At 26.8% G+C, this 17986-nt stretch overlaps 1 protein-coding gene across 1 annotated transcript; it reads right to left on the minus strand.

The window, feature by feature from the left end:
• Positions 1-1311: 1311 nt before the first annotated feature.
• On the minus strand, positions 1312-3425 carry LOC129882214 (protein MODIFYING WALL LIGNIN-1-like). Its single transcript, XM_055956416.1, has 3 exons — positions 3277-3425; positions 2744-2973; positions 1312-1625 (listed from the first exon to the last, which is right to left on the minus strand). The coding sequence occupies exons 1-3, from the start codon at positions 3382-3384 to the stop codon at positions 1370-1372; spliced, it is 594 nt and encodes a 197-aa protein (XP_055812391.1). The 5' UTR covers positions 3385-3425; the 3' UTR covers positions 1312-1369.
• Positions 3426-17986: the final 14561 nt, after the last annotated feature.

A 17986-nucleotide genomic window follows, 5' to 3' on the forward strand; every position in this document is an offset into this window, starting at 1 on the left:
TTTATTTTAGAACTATTTATTTTTATCCCTCACACCAAATGACCACTTAGGAATCGTTTGATAGAGTGTATAAAAATAATAGCAGAATATAGTGTATTAGTAATGTCAATATTAGTTATTTTGTATTAGTGTATAAAAATAATAGCAGAATATAGTGTATTAGTAATGTCAATATTAGTTATTTTGTATTTGTAATACTGAGATTTTTCTTATGTATTGTTTAGTTGGTGTATTAAAAGTAACATGCATTGTATAATTTTTTAAAAAAAGAATTATGGTATTAGTAATGTATATTTTAGTACATAATAGAGTATATTAGTAATACAAGCATTACTTATACATAGGCTGAAAAAATGTACTAAACAAGGTCGCTTGGTAAAGTGTATTAGAATAATGATAAATAGAGCGTTAGTATTAGTTATACTTGCATTAATTATGGAGAAATGATTTCTTATGCATCGTTTGATTTGGTGTATTAAAAATATTATGAATTGCATAATTTTAAATATATATATATATATATATTTATTTATAAAAATATCCTTCATAAATATGATGAAAAGGATGTAGAATATTTTTGTAAGAGCAGTTGTGTCTTTAACAGTGTTAATGCATCAAAAGCCCTTGCATTATTAATATCATGAATTTTCATGTATTAGTAATACACATCGCAATACACAATCTAGGGGTAGTTTGGTAGAGTGTACTAACAAAATTAGTGCATGCATTACTTTTATGCATTAACATGGTTAAAGACCCAATTATCCATCAAAACCTTTTTTACATTTTTTCCACTATATTTATGGAGGGTGTCTTTGTAAATAAAATTTTTTTTATTAAAGATTATGCAATGCATGTTATTTTTAATACAATAAACCAAATAATGCATAAGAAATAATCTATTCAGAATTAATGCAAGCATTACTACTTACTAGTACACTCTATATATTTAACATTATTCTTATAAATTATACGAAAAGACGGGATCGTTTGATAGAGTGTATAAAAATAACAAAGAATATTGTATATTAGCAATATTTGCATTTGTTATGCTGAGATTTTTCTTAATACAAAGCTAATACATGCATTATTTCCTCCACCAAATGACCACTTAATAATTTTGCTATAAATTTTATCTGGTTATTGGGTAAAGGGTTTGGACATGATTTTCTAATAGCCACTTTCAATTCAAAATTTTCAAGCATCTTTTAGTTAATTAAGTTAACTAAAACAAATATATTATCTTTTTTAATTATACATATTAGTCTCAATAAGCCATAAACGAAAAGTGTAAATATGGACCTATTAAAATTAAGGACAAATACAAAACGATTCGCGAACGACTAGCTATAAACTCAATCCCAACATTCTATATTTCTATTGATGTTTGTATTAGTTGTCGAGGCACATTTGTATCTTGTTCAACTTGATTTCTCTTCCTTAATTTCAAAATTAGTGAACCAAGAATTGAACTCAAAGTGACCAAAACCAAAATTGATGAACCAATGTAAACTCCATCTTTGACTAAGTAACATTCTCCATTTAACCATCCTTCACCAAAATGTTGAGTTTTGCTCATGTTTGTAGCTGTCCCTAGCAAAATTAAAGCAATACCAAAGCTCATCCTGCATCCACCATTCAATTTGTTTAACTTAATTACTAGTATTATTAATTAATTAACCTCACAAAATTTCAGAAATCAACAAATTTTAATTTTAAAATATTGGAAATGCACTACTGTCCACGTTCACATGAAGTAATATTTCTTTTAGGGATTAAAAAACAAACAAAAAAAAAAAGGCTTTCCAATTATATAGTAGTATTTGATAGTGTCCAAAATTTCACATTTTTCAATGTAGATTAGTTACTCCCTCGGTTCTTATTTATATGTCATAATTTTAGATTTCATTCAGAAACTAAGTAAGTTTATCATTGTATCCTTATTTCGTGATTTTTTAAAGTTAGTTTTCAATAAATGAACATAATTTAGTTTATTTTAATTAATAAAATTGATCAATAAACATGAATTAATCATTTAGTTTTCATATATTGATCAAATTCATATTTTCAAGGCTAATAATTTTCAAAGGTAAAACAGGAAGAATACTATTATTTATGTATTGATTTTGTGAAATGATAAGTATTAAAAAATATCTATTTTTAATAAAGACGATATATAAATAGAAATAGAATGAGTATCATTTTTCTTAGACTATTACAACTTTATTTAATGTCAGTTTGATAAAAGAAAATATATTTTAAAATTAAAATTCACATAATTTAATTCAAAAGTAAAAAAAATATGGCTCTTATCTTGTTGAGTTATTTTAAATCTCCCTTGATTTCAGGAGTGATTGAAAAATCAACAAATTACAAAAACTAATGATTTAATAGGAGTCGAATAGTAAAGTAAGAATTGAGGCGGAATCATAATTTAAATTTCATGAGTTTTATGAATTTATTTTCAGTACATGTTTAATAAATTTTTTAAATATAAATACATGATTTGGACTAAATTTATTGTGTTCGGTTAAATCTATAAATAACCTTTTAGCTCCGCTCCTAAGCATGGGCAGAGCCAAGTAAGGTCAAGGGAGTTTATTTGAACTCTATTTGATGAAACATTACATTGTCTATACATAATTAATTTTTTTTTTATATATATATAAATAAATAAAAATGTTGAACCCCTTCAATTTCTCAGTGATTTTGCGAATAAATATTTAATAAAAAGAGTACCTACCAGGAAAGTGTCAAAAAGAGCTGGCCAACAAGGATATGCTTCTTTTTCTCAACTTTATTACAACTCATTTTTTCAATTTTTTCCCTTGAGAAGAACTTTCTGCTGCATATTATTAACAAATTTCCAATGAATTGAGCAATGAATAAACATGTTAATGCTGCAATTCCCAATCCAAATGCTGAACTTCCAGGGATGTAACAATACTTACCATCTACCCTCAAATCTTTCTTCTGCAATACAACGAAATTTATATTGAAGTGTCTGAGCATCTCTAATAAAAAGTCCATCGAAAACCTCTAACGAGTGCTTTTCTGATGGAATATCTGTCGAAAATTGATTGATTTGTAGTAATAACAATACTTTTATCTGCTTAATTATATCTTCAACAATTTAATGGTATTAACATTGAAATTCGAATTGATTTTTCAAATAATCACTCAACTAATATTAATAACTATTAGTTGAATGACTATCTGAGAAATTCATATTTTGAAATGATTCAAGAAAAAGTGAATTAACAAAGTAAAATATACCTTTGATTTCTTGAATTCAGCAGCTATGCAAAGAGAGGAGGAGGTAAGGCCAAGGGCAATAAAAATGGAGACAAGCAATGATAATATCATGACTTGGGGTTTTTCCATATTTGCTTTTGTGGTTTTCTTTTCAACTATGAGAAAGGAAAATACAGAAAGTTAATGAAAAGAGGAAATGAACAATCAACTTGAAAATTACTCAAAATAGTACTATTGAAGCTTTCTTTTTCTTGCCTTTGTGGTGATTCCAAGTCTCCAAATGAAGCTTTGGGATTGATTTTTCTTGGAAAAGAGGTATCATTTCTTGAAATATTTTTTTTTGATGGTCAACTCTTTACTGTTACTCTATAGTAGTTCTTTGGGTTGTTGAGAGAAGGGGTGGGGGTGAGGGTAGAGGGGTGGTGGAGGTAAGATAGTGGCATCCATTCCCCCTCAATTAACGTGCGTGTTGAATCCTCCATCAGTAGTATATTTTTGTAGAATTCGATATGACTGCGACAATATTTTCAAAAAATTCGAACAACAAAGTTTGAATGATACCAAGAATTAATTGCAACAACATTTTCTACGAATCCGAGCAACATAATTTGAATCATACCAGGAATTAAAAAAAAATTTTATTTTACATGACTCCTAATGTGCGCACAAACAATACATGCATAAATTCTGTTTTGAAGTTGTACCGAAAAGTCAGTTACACATTTAAACTATCATGACGATTTATTACACACCTAAACTACCTAAAAGTGAAACTATTACTCCCTACAACTGACGCGAAAAAAAAAAACACGTCAGATTCTGTAAAGTAAAAAAAAAAAAAAAAATCACCCACCCCCACATCTTTTCTTCTTCACACCCACCTATCCTCTTCTTCTTCACACCCACCTCCATTTACTCTCATTCTGAATCTTGATTTTTTTCTTTCAAAACCCATTAAAGTAAAAAAAATTAAAAAACAAAATCACTCACCCCACATCCTTTCTTGTTCACACCCACCTACCCTCTTCTTCTTTACACCCACCTCTATTTACTCCTCATTTTGAATCTTGATTTTTTTTCCTTTCAAAATCCATTAAGAAGAAGAAGAATTCTTCTCCCTATTTTGGTGGAGAAGACAATTGGGGTTTGAGGGGGGGGGGGGAGAGGTCACATGAGTGGTTAATAATTAATTAAGATTTAATTAATATAAAATATATTTAATAAAAGAAAAGTTAATTAATAAAAAAATATATAAAAAATCGGATGGGTAGTTAATAATTAATTAGGAGTTAATTAGTATAAAATAGAGTTAATAAAAGAAAAGTTAATTAATGAAATAAATATAAAAATTTGGATTGGTGGTTAATAATTGATAGATAGTTGATAATTAATTAGGATTTAATTAGTATAAAATATAGTTAATAAAAAAATGATAATTGATAAAGAAAAGAAAAGAAAAGAAATATAAAAAATCGTATGGGTGGTTAATAATTAATTAGGAGCTAATTAGTATAAAATATAGTTAATAAAAGAAAAGTTAATTAATAAAGAAAAGAAAAGAAAAATGTAAAAAAATCGGATGGATAGTTAATAATTAATTAAAAGTTAATTAGTATAAAATATAGTTAATAAAAGAAAAGTTAATTAATGAAAAAAAGAAAAGAAAAAAATATAAAAAATTATAATTTATGACTTGGCACTTACGTGGCGCCACGTGACAGCGAGTGTATTACACCACAAAATAGAAAATTATGAATGTTTATTGCATTAAAATTGAAGGATATAGATGTTAACTGAAACCAAGTTAAAGTGCATATTTATGTATTATGCCTAAATACTATAGTTTTCAAAAACTCAATAAACAAAAAAAAACTATGATTCAGAACTCATAAACTATAAATCCCGACTTTACCTATGTGGTTATGGAATCATATGTAGTTAGAGAAATACTTTAAGAAGCATTTGAGTTTTTCAATTTGAGGAATAGAATAACAAGATATTTTTTCCAATCCTTTGTTCATAAACAAAGAAATACAAAAAAGTGTACCTTGATAAAACAAAGAAATGACCTGATTAATGAACCCCAAACTGCAAGAATAGTAAAAAAATGACAGTTATAAATCACCTGCAAGAAACAAAAAGCAAATATTCGGATAGCGAATTCAGGATTTTCTCGATCTCACTTGTACGACTATATTAAACATGTTCTTATTGTTGTAAAAATTTAGAATTTGATCAATTGAACGATTATCTTTATTTTTCGCACCGAACATATTTACTTTTGAAATTATTGGTTATGTCAAAAAAAAAATTGGGTGTGTATGAACAAAGTTAATATTGATAAGGTGTTGGATGCTCTTCATTGTGTAATATATAATTTTATTAAAGTGAATAAAAAAATATAATATTTTTTATATAATTTTAAAATTTTTAAAATTAATATAAATTATATTTAAAATTGTTCTTTTGTTAATTACTTTATGCATGCTTGTAGTAGAGGCAGCAATTTTCAATGTAAGATAAAACATTTTACTTTATAATGATTAATATATTCTGTGTAATTTTATAAACAAAATCTAAAAATGGTAAAATTATATACAGATTTTATTTCTATTTTATAAGATAGAAAAATTATATTTGATAGATTTTTATTTCAAAAAAAATTATTTGAAGAAAGATAGCAAAAAAAATACAATAAATTTAATGAAAGTGGAAGAATTATAAATTTAAATTTGTTCTATTTAAATTCTTTTATAATTCTCGATGCATAATGGTCTTTGTCATGTTCTGTACTTAACAAAAACAAATAAAAGAGGAAAGAAATTTTTAATGGAAAATATTAAAGTTCACTCACCATGGTACAATGAATTGTGAACTTTATATTTTCCATTATAAAGTCGTACTACTATAGTACAATACGTATTAGAATATCTTCCACCCTTTAGCAAAAGGACTAAAATCACCATAGAATAAATTAAAGACGAACAATGATGATTGTGGTGAAGTCATAAGTATTATTTCATTTTGAATCAAAAAGGTCTCACATTCGAGTTTTCCCGAATACGGAGTTGCCTTAGTTAGGGAGCGTTTTACCTCCCCAATGTGGGATTTTTCAGCGGAAATCTGAATTTAGTCGGCTTTTAATGTGGGCACGGGATATCGAATCGAAAATCAAAAATAAAAATAAATTAAGGGTGTGTATTTGATTTTTTGATTTGATTTTATGTTGTTTGATTTTTGATTTTGAAAAAGTGTAATTAAATTTGAACCAAAATAAATTTGGTTTGTTTCAATTATTCTCTTTTTGATTTAACTTTTTTTGGTTCGATTATTCGGTCATGTCAATAACATTTAATAACATAATTAAAATTATATTTTCAAGCTGAAAACATAAATTTTATATACAAGTAGAAGTAATAATATTAAATCTCTTAAATATGCTTTTTAAAATTTAACATACAATACATAAAAGTATACCATTGGATATCCAATCATAAAATGAAAACTAAACCTTAATGGAAGGCAATAATTAAAAAGGCACGAAAGTGGTTAGCTTCAACTTTAATTCTAAATCTAAATATTAAATATATAATTATACATATATTTGTTTGTTTCGATTTCTCAATTTTTATTTTTCTAATTTCGAAATCAAATAGAATTTTTTTAATTCAAAATCAAAACAAATCCAAATTAAAATTAGCTTGATTGAATTTGATTTTTCGATTTCATCCCTATAATGCACATCCCTAAAATGAACTATTCTTTCTATGAGATCAAATATGTGGAGACTTTGATTATATGTATGGTATTAAATGGGTGGGTTAAACGAGTACAAAAATTATGAGGTATCTTATTTATAATAACAGCAATGATAAATTTGTGTAATTTCATAAAATAAAACTTGTGAAAGATTATGTGTATGTAATTTTATTCTCGTCTTATGAAGGTAGACATGTTATTTTGATAAGATATCTTATTTAAACATTATTATTTAATTTGTATTTTTTGATATTATATTTATATACTTCAGATATATGATGTCTGAGAGTTAATTTTTCAAATTGATAAGATATCTTATTTAAACATTATTATTTAATTTGTATTTTTTGATATTATATTTATATACTTCAGATATATGATGTCTGAGAGTTAATTTTTCAAATCCTCAACTTCTGACAAAATTTGACGTTTATGCATTATATAGTTATTCTAGGCGAAAATTATCCATTTTTTCATTCGTTAATATTATAAAAATATTTTCAATCCAAATCTCAACTTTAATGTGTAGTTTTCCACAAAATGGAAAAATTTGTACATAAAAAAATCTTTAATACCAAATGCTAGCTTCATCACTCTGTATATGATCGTATGTCTATAAACATATTATTATTATTATTATTATTATTATTATTATTATTATTATTATTATTATTATTATTATTATTATTATTATTATTATTATTATTATTATTATTATTATTATTATTATTATAATCTCAAAAAGAAATAATTTTACGAAGAACGTATTGTCTTATGTGGCACTTTTCTTTTTTGAGAGTCTAATAGTTTAAGTTTGATCGGAAATTTGCGCGTAAAATCTTCAAATTTTTTAAAAAGAAATTTATATATTTGTAAACTACGTAAAAAATACTATAAGTCACAATAATTACTATTCAAAATATTTAAAAATATATTTAAAAAATTACGCTAGAAAATAAAGTATTTTAAATCTCAAAATTCAAAAGGTGCGACGTAAATTGGGACGACAAAAATATAATTGATGTTTTTTATAGGAAAAAAATAAAATGACACATACAGCATCTTGGCCGTATTTTTTCATTTCCCTCTATTTATATACTAGATATAGAGTCCGTGTCAGCACAGATTCAATACATATTATTCTTTTTATTTTAACTTATATGACATATATGAAATTTGAAGTCAATCAATTTTTATATGTTTTAAAAAGATTTTAAGTTGTGAATTTATAATGTGTAATTTTCATATTATATATGTTACTCCTTTTGTCCCAATTTATGTTATACAGATGAATTTGAGAGTCAATCAAATTTTTTATATATATTTTAGGTATTTTAAATTATTAATTATTGTGATTTATCGTACTTTTTACGTGATATATATTACTCCCTTTGTCCCAATTTATGTGATTCAAATAAAATTTTAAAAGTCAACCAATTTTTTTAATATATATATGAAAACAAACTATATATTCATACTATTTACCATCAAAGGATCTCAAGTAGTAAATGAAGTTGTTTCTTAATCAGATATCTCGAATTCGAATCATGAATATGAAAAGATCTTTTAATAGGAAATGCTTCTTCATGAATGAAATCTTATATGATACATATTTAAATTAGTCAAAATCTAATATAAATATTGAATATCAAACATCAAAGAAAAAAATCAAAAAATAAAATAAATTATATATTATATGAATTGGAAACTATAAGAAAAAGGGAAAAGGAACTAATTACCTGTCAGTTCGCCGCATTAAGATAGATATTTTATATTCTTTAATTTTGTATATAAGATTCCAGTTATTATTTTTTTAAATTATTTATCACATAAAATGAAACAGATAAAATACGTTGAACCCTAAATCAAATTAATTTGAAGTAATTTTTTTGTTTTGTTTTGCATTGTATGCATGAAACTTAAAATTTAATTTTTATTATATACTATGATATTCTGCGTTAGTGACAGGGTGACTACTTTATTTTGAGTGAAAGTTTTTTTTAAAAATTAAATTAAATGAGGAAACAATTTAGTCCTAGTAACACTATGTTTGGCATATGAAGAATCATTTCAACTCTTATTTAAAATTTTATTCTTGGAGATCTCTTTTGTTTATTAAATAAATAAATAAAATTAGAAATTCCTAGGATCACCTTTTAATTATTCTTATTCAGAAAATCGTCATTGTAATTTAATTAATTAATTTGACCATTCATGAGAGGGAACTGGATTCTGTCTTGGAAATCTTGATAATATTTTTATCTTTTTCTTTAATTGTTATTAAGATTTGATATCTCAAAATATACCTTTTAAAATGGTTACACATGATACATAAGTGACTGTTAGTATGAGCATTTCAACATTTTATTAAATTGCAATTTTAGCAATTGTCCATTGATGATATTTAATGTCATCTTTATTATTCTTTCTTTAGTGCATAAAAATGTCTTTCATTATCATCTTTATTTAGTGCAAGACTAAATCATTCCATTATGTATTTTTAATCTAATTATCACTAATAAGTGGTGCACTAAATCATATTATTATGTATTTTTAATCTAATTATCACTAATAAGTGGTGCATTAAATCATAATGGTGCACTAAATCATAATGGTACACTAAATGATGATAATGATGGCATTCTATTATTTTTTCATCTTTGTATGATTTTCTCTCCTATAAATAGAGAGGTCTTCTTTGTTTTGAAATGTAAGATAAAAGAAGAAAAAATTGAGAGAGTTAAGTTTATATAAAAAAGAGAGTTCTTATTAGTTGAAGGGGGGTGTTCTTTGTGTAGAGCTTTAAACTCAACTCTTGTCCAGAGTTTGTTGAGTTACATTTTTGTGATAAGGCTGTTGTATCCTGGAGGGGACAAGTCAAGAGGACTACTGCTGGACCAGTGAAACAATTTACTGCAGTGGGCTTGAATCTTCTTAAAGAGAGCGAGATATCCGCGCCTCAGCCAAGAAGTGAAGTTAATTTCTTCATTTTATTTTTCAATTGTAATTTGTAATCTTATAATTTCACCAACAGTGACAACTATATTCAGATATAAGCCACCAATACATATATGGGTTGTACTGAAATGATCGCGATCTCTCCATCCTTAATCAGAATTCTTAAGTTTGAGCCCTTCGAAGTGGAAAACCCCGCCCCCCAAAAAATGGACGTTTTAATTTCTGAATTCGAATTTTATTAGACTTCAATATGAATATCGTGCATTGAGTAAAAGCCAAAAAAAAAAAAAAAACTTTATCATACCCCAAAAACAAGAGTACTCCACAAATATATTATACCCTCCGTGCTTTTAAAATTTTTATATTATGTTCAAATGAATAAATAATTAGTACGAAGAAATAATATTAAAATCTCCTTTAATTTATTTCATAGACAAGTGAAAATTTCCGTTATTTTTTCCTCTACATTGTACTCAAGATAACTCTAAAATCAATGGTGACACTCGACACTCAAGGGGTTAATCATTCGGTTCAATCGATTATTTTAATAAAAAAATATTATATTAATTTTTAAATTACTTTATCTTATACAATTAAATGAAATTTTTCAAAATATCGTCTCAATCATTCCAATTTCTCTTTGATATTGACAAAATTCAGTTAATTTCCGATACTTTAATGTTGTATAAAAGTCACACTCATATTATTAGAATGTCACATTTGTTATATGTGAGATATTAACATGTTTTATTATACCACAAAATACATATAAATTTATTTGGTTCAGTTTAATATATATTATTTCTTTTATACAATTAATTTTAACATAATTTATTTTTTCGTATGACAAAAATTATTTCAAAACCTACAAAATCGATTTGGTAAGATTCAATTAATTTTTAAAGAACCATTAATATTTCTATATTTACCTCGATGTGGGCAGGAGTCATGATCAAACATGGCACTTGCGTGGTGGACTTAATTAAAAAATAAAGTTGCGCCTTTGCTATCAACTATAATTTTTGGCATAATAGTAAGCGTTTGATCTTAACAAGTGGTATCAGAGCCAAGGTCATGGATTCAATTGCCAAGAGCAACATGCTGCATGAGGCGGGTGTTGGGAGGGGGATTGTTGGGTAATGTCAACATCTTGTCTATTATAAGGCCCACGAGGGGCTAGAGTTGCTCGGATCGGAGTCATGATCGAATATGACGCTTATGTGGATGAACTTAGTTAAGAAATAAAGTTGCGCCTTTACCTCAAACAATATCTGTACCTGATATTATATTCAATTTTATTAAAAGAACAACATTAAAAAAAATGCCACAACTAATTTTTTATTTTCCAAATACAAGGAATCAAATGCCTTGTTGTAAAGTGAAAATTTGAGGAGAGAAATTAATATTTAAGATATTTGGTAAGGTACTAAACACATGGCTTACAAATCTTAGTGGGATTTCTGTTCATATTGTTTATAAGAAAATGAAGTTAAAAAAATGGCTTCAAAAGCGACAAAAGGAACATATACCTTAAGGATACATAGCAATATTAGAGATTTTTGTATTAAATAATAAAATGGTATATATATAATATTAGTTTATTATAAACTCCGAATGCTAAATAAATCTTATTTTTGGGAATGAGTAAGAAAAATAATATCGAGTTGCATTAGTCATTCATGGCAAAGGTGGATGTAACATCCTTACAAAGGGTTTAATATTTAATAGTTTTTATTCAAATAAATAATAATTAGCCTTATTTAACGTCTTTTTATGTTTTATTGAGTCGAAGATCTTCCGAAAATAGTTGTCCTATTTTGATAAGAGTAAGGTCTGCGTATAATTTACCCTTCTCAGATCTCACATTGTTGGATTTCACTGGGTTATTGTATTCAAATAAATAATAAATTTTAAACTCATAATTTTAGACTTGCGACAAGTTTAGTAACAAAAATCTTAGATGTACCTACGGAGTTTATTAAATTTAAATCACTATTAAACATTATAGTGAGATGAATCTCTTCAATTATAATAAATATTAGTCTCAGTTTGAATCGTAGGTATAATTATATTTTAAGAAAAAAGCTTCCTTTTTGAATAAATTTTATGCGGCTCAAATTCTAATTAGTCGTATTCAGTATTTGGTTTTTGTTGTAAAGGGAAAATATCTTTTAAAAAAATTGACCTATTAAGTTAACTTTGCAAGTCTAGTATTCCTAGGGGACAGAATTTCCTTAAACAAAAAAGAGATATACATAGTTGATGTTGACTAATAATATTTTTCAAAGTGGAATATTATAGAACTATATTATATTTAGCGGCTTTGCCAAGGAGCAAAAAGTGCATAAAATGTAGATCGAACCATGAAAACTAATGATCAATGCTTTTACTTTCTTTAACTATTAATTCATTTTGCCTGCTCTTCTAAAAAATAATGACGGTTTGAAATCGTACCTTATTCTTAGAAAAGAAAAGGTAAGTAGTAAGATTGTGACTTAGTAACTGTTGATCATCTAAATTTTCATCTTGTTAGAGAGAATTCGATTCCCCATCTTGTAATTTCCTCTCCATTTTCCATTTCTGTGCCCCCAATTTTTTATTTTTTAAAAAGTATCCCTTCATCCAAAAGATCTTGGTTGAGATTAGGATGCACTCTTATATTCCTAGGTTCGAGTCATGAGAATATGATCACTTTTGATAGAAAATGCTTTACTTTTTAGAGTGGGACTTTTTAACATAAATTCAAATTAGTCGACTCCTAAAAGAGATACCAAACATTAGATAGGAAACTTTGAATAAGCAAATGACCTCTTTCACTTTCTTTTCTTTTGTTTATCCTGCAATGAGTTGCAAGACTATTGACTTAAATTGGTAAAAAATGTATACTTGATCAATGGAGGTGGGAATGGACCTAAGACTCCTGGTTTTTGCTATAATCAATGTGCTGATTTTTTGCAAACAAAAAGCATAAAATATGAAGATGATTTGCTGACCCGGAAAGACGCGTATGTCAAGCTTCTTCTCCTCATAGATTTAAGTCACATACTTAGGCTGAATCCATCGGTGACCCTCTAAAATTGGCACCAATTTTCACTTAGACACCTTATGTCATGTTCCGTTGTGTCATTTTGATATATTTTTGCAATTCAACTAAAATTGCAAAATATGTGTAATCCACTCGTGAGTGACGTGGAATGCTGACTAATAAAAGGAGGGCACGTCAGTTTGGCATGCTGACTAGAAAATATTTTTACTTATTTTTAAAAAATATTTCAGTAATAAAAAAAAATCATTTTCTAGAAAATTCATCTCAATCAACAGGAACTCCTCCTTACTGGAAAAAATACAGTTTCACCGGATAAAATTATGAGATTAGATCTAATTTTTCTCCAATGACTTTTTATATTTATTTTTAGAGTTAATAATTTTAATTTTAGATAAAATGTGTTTTGGTGGAAGAGAGGAAGGAAGAGATAAAGAGAGTGACAACAATGGTGGATCTCCATCTTTTCCTGCGAGTTGTAGGTTTGAATTGGAGTAGTACTTATCGATAGTAATTTTCCGATGAAGTTTATTCGTGTTTTATTCTTTTACATTCTTGTAAGAAATTTTAAAAATCACTGCATTTTTTTTTGTTCAAAATCAGAGCATTGCTATACTTTTACAAGATTTTTCCAAATTAATGTGGTGGTCATTTGATGAATGGTGATGGAAGGTGGAAGAAGAAAGATGGAAGAAGAAGAAAGGAAAGAAAATATTTTTTCACAAAAAAATGCTTTTCACTCGCTCAAAATGAGTGCAATACACGCACTTTGCCAACTCAGCAAAAAGTATCAAAATGACACAACGGAGCATGACATGAGGTGTCTAAAATGAATAAAGCCTAGTTAAGATATCTAAATGAAAGTTGATACCAATTTTAGAGGGCCACCAATGAATTTAGCCTTTATAAAAAAAATAGGTTGATATGTCAACTTAAAATAGGTTGACTTGAATTACAGAATTGGATGAAATGCTTTGGCAAAAATAAAAAAAGTTCAAATACTTTTATAATTATTTTCTTAGCTTAGTTTCACAGTTCAAGATCATGATATGCATTATTTGTTTTAACCTAATCGATCTTATCTATTAGTAGCTTGAATATGCCATCATCAAGTCTAAAAACGTTCATATCATGTAAATTTGTATTGTACTTTATAAAATTCTTCATTTTCTACACTATTATTCTGATGTGAATTTCGTTTAAGATCATATGTACCACATTTTCAAAATCTTATTAACCTAAAAACCTGTTGGTTCTTCTCTTTGATCCACCCTTATCAACTTGAATTGATGAATAAAATATTTTATGTTCACATAAGGTTTGAGGAAGGATAGCATCCTAAGAAATGTGATGTAAATGATCTATCCTAATATGAACTGTTGAGAATAACTTTTGGGACGGATCTACCTACAAGGAATGCTATTTAGCCTGTTAGCCAATATTTGTCCTCCTCCTTAAGCCTAACACTTATGAATAAATAATCATTATGAGGGTAGGAAAAGAGAGTTTTTTTCACATTAGATAACGACTAGGATTAGTGAGATATCTATGATGTGGACAATGGTAGTTCATCCGCTTTGTGAGGATTCTCGACGATCAGTAAAATGAGTCATGGTTGCTGTAGCTCTGCTTTCACTATGGAGAAAACTGTAAGTCTTCTAAATTAATATTTGTGAATCAAATACTACACAAAAATTTTAATGACTATTTTCACTGCTCAAACTCGTGACCTATCGAACACACAAAAAAAAACAAAAAACAAATATAAACAACAAATTGATCCTTAGGAATCATAGTGGACAGGGTATTTTCCCTAGAAAAAACATGGAAAAGCTTGCAGACAAATTACAAAGCAAATTGTTCTGTTTTATATTTATTTTATGTAACAACTATAAACAACAAATTAATCCTTAGGAATCATAGTGGACAGGGTATTTTCCCTAGAAAAAACATGGAAAAGCTTGCAGACAAATTACAAAGCAAATTGTTCTGTTTTATATTTATTTTATGTCTAATCAAAGTCCCCATGCTCTAATGCTCTTTCTTAAAAGGTCAATAAAAATTTCAATGGGTGGCAATGACATTACTCTTTGAAAAATGAAATAACTCAACAAATGTTATCCTTTTCCCAAACTAGAAAATATTCTTCATAGGCCTTAACTTCTTTTTGGTAATATATTTGATTACATTAATTTTTCTGACAAGCACCATCATGTGTTTACATCAACTTTTATATAATAGTACTAAGTTTTAAAAGACCAACAAGGCCAATTGGGAACTTTTTTGACAAGCTTAAATAGGCAACCATATTAATTGTATGCTAACATTTCATTCAAACCAAAAAAAAGTGATTTAAACAAACCATATTGCTTAGTGCATTTTTATTTTTCTTTCAATTAAATGGCCATAATATCATATAACAAAATCATTTGTATGTTTGTTTTGTACATATTTCTAATTTCTATTGTTCTTCAACAAGTTGAGTTAGTAGATGCATCAAGGTCATTTTCAAGATATCCTCCACCCCCTCCTCCTATTGAAATTATACATGAAAAGGTAAAAAATCCGTCATTTGATAATTTTTCATTCAACGACTCCAAGAATACGTACGAAAAGAAAGATATACCGCCTGTCACTCCTGGACATAGCCCAGGAATGGGACACGATACTCCGCCGCATGCCTTGTGATTATGGATTCTTTATCAAGAGATATAAAGGGAGAGAAAAACTACAAAATTCTTTTTTTTTCCTTTTTGTTGTCCAAAGGGTAAAAACACAAAAATGAGTGTTTCTTTTATTTCTTCTAATTGTTGTATTTTTATTTTTATTTTTGTTTTGTGTGGCTGTTTTCTTACCCTTTAATTAAGTCTTGTTTTTTTTTTCTTTCTTTCTATTTTTCTATTGGGATGTAGAGAGTTCAAATTTGATCTATCGATCATGGCACAACTAATATACTAAGTCCGTTTGCTATATCAATATACAATACGAGATTTAGCTAGAGTTGAAATTGATATAAAAAAATTTAAAGGTATTAGACTCGAATATAATTGAATCGCGATCATATAATATGTTATATAATGTAAAAATATATGGGATAACCAAAGTACAACCACACACAACTAGTTCGTACGACACCCTTAGTATGTACTTCCCACTTGCACCACAAGCTAATTAACCTTCTCTAGTGTCATATATACATCACTACAAATAAAGCCTTTTTCGCCATAAATTAATCAGTGAGAATTTTGTGTTATAAAATATGATTTTCTCCTCATTTCTCACCGAATCGGCTTATTGAAAAAATATATGGTGAGAAATAAATTCTCATAAAAATAGTGAAAAACATTACTATTTTTTTCTTTTATCACCGATTCAATCAAAATATATATTTCGTGACATAACCTTGTGCCTAATTAAAACGAAGATTGTGCCTTATCTTAATCTTCAATTTGGCTCAACGGTGGGGCTCCAAATTTACCGTCCATTTCAGGTGAATGCTTCAAATCTTAACTAATTGACTAATATAATTATATTTTTTCATGTTTAGTTAGATCGTTATCTACGAAAATTACTCGTTCCTTGCCATACATCAAATTATATATAGTTTCACACATACAATTCGATGCACTCTTCTCTTGTACTTGTCATGCAAGTAATTTGGGCTAAGATTCAATTTGGGAAACTTACGATACATATACTATATTAACAAAATATTTATCATTTATAGTAATAAATTTTATTTTCGCTGAATACTTATAATACATTTATAATACAGTTTAATACATATTATAAAAAATATTTTATAAAACACCTATAATACAAATTTTATTGATAGTTAATACATTTATCACACACTTTAATACAATTATAATACACTGTGTTATTTTTTTACTATGCAAACATAATATATTTCTAAAACACTTATAATATATTTATATTACATGCATAATTTACTTTTAATACATAGTGCAAATTTATCATAATATTGCTATGTATTTTTATAAATGATAATAAATAAAAAATATCGCTAAAATCAGTAATTATTTATGAAAAGATACTTTTTTTAGTAATTTTTACATTCAATTTCAGCCAATGTAGGGATTATGTTGTGGGCTGAGATTGAAACTATGGGCTTGTTAGGTTAAAGGTTAAAAACCATGACTTCCTATATATCATGTTATATGTTGTGGGTGGAATCACCACTGATTCTATTTATTAATTTTCTTTATTTTATGGATCTTTTTTTCAACGTATTTAAAAAATAATATATTTTTATATTAAGGAGTAATTTAATCTTAAACATTTATTTTATTCTTAATGAACTGATTTTATTGCCCCAAAAAATATCATGATTTACTTAATACCACAAGTTTCTAAAGGAATATTATTTTCATCATTTACTTAATGGTTAAGGTGAGACCAAAGTATATATTGATCAGCCTATGTTGCTTCTAGACAAGGGTAACTCAACATAACTAGTGTTGGTAAAAGCTTATGTGCATTCGATATTCACATCAACTCAATAATTATATGAGAGACATATTTTTTTTAAAATTATATATATATATATATATATTGTTTTATCATTAAATCTTAAATAATAAATGTCGGTAAAATATTGTTGATTGATATTTACACCAACTCAATAAGTACACATGTTTTCATATACATTATTATCATGAAATCATATATAGTTATTTAATTTATGTATTTTCACCTCAAATGATAATTTAACTATGGTAAATTAGTGTAAATAGTTTTAACCATCATTAATGTTTCCTTACGTAACTATATAAAGAAATTGTCTTATAGCTCACCAATAAAGTAACTTTATATATATATAAATTATTATTTAGATAAACAATGAAATTATTTAATTTAAATCCAAGTCAAACAGGGTCATTACTATTTCCAAGCCTAGAAAAATAATTGAGAAAGTAGTAAACAACCGTAAAAAATAAGAGAAATAAA

The sequence above is a fragment of the Solanum dulcamara genome, chromosome 1 (genome assembly GCF_947179165.1).
Source record: "Solanum dulcamara chromosome 1, daSolDulc1.2, whole genome shotgun sequence".
Lineage (NCBI taxonomy): Eukaryota > Viridiplantae > Streptophyta > Magnoliopsida > Solanales > Solanaceae > Solanum > Solanum dulcamara.

Coding starts and splice junctions, on each gene's coding strand:
- LOC129882214 (XM_055956416.1), bottom strand. CDS start 3,384: ATGGAAAAACCCCAAGTCATGATATTATCATTGCTTGTCTCCATTTTT. Junction 2,974..3,276: donor CTGAATTCAAGAAATCAAAG/GTATATTTTACT, acceptor GTTGTATTGCAG/AAGAAAGATTTGAGGGTAGA. Junction 1,626..2,743: donor CTCTTTTTGACACTTTCCTG/GTAGGTACTCTT, acceptor TGGTGGATGCAG/GATGAGCTTTGGTATTGCTT.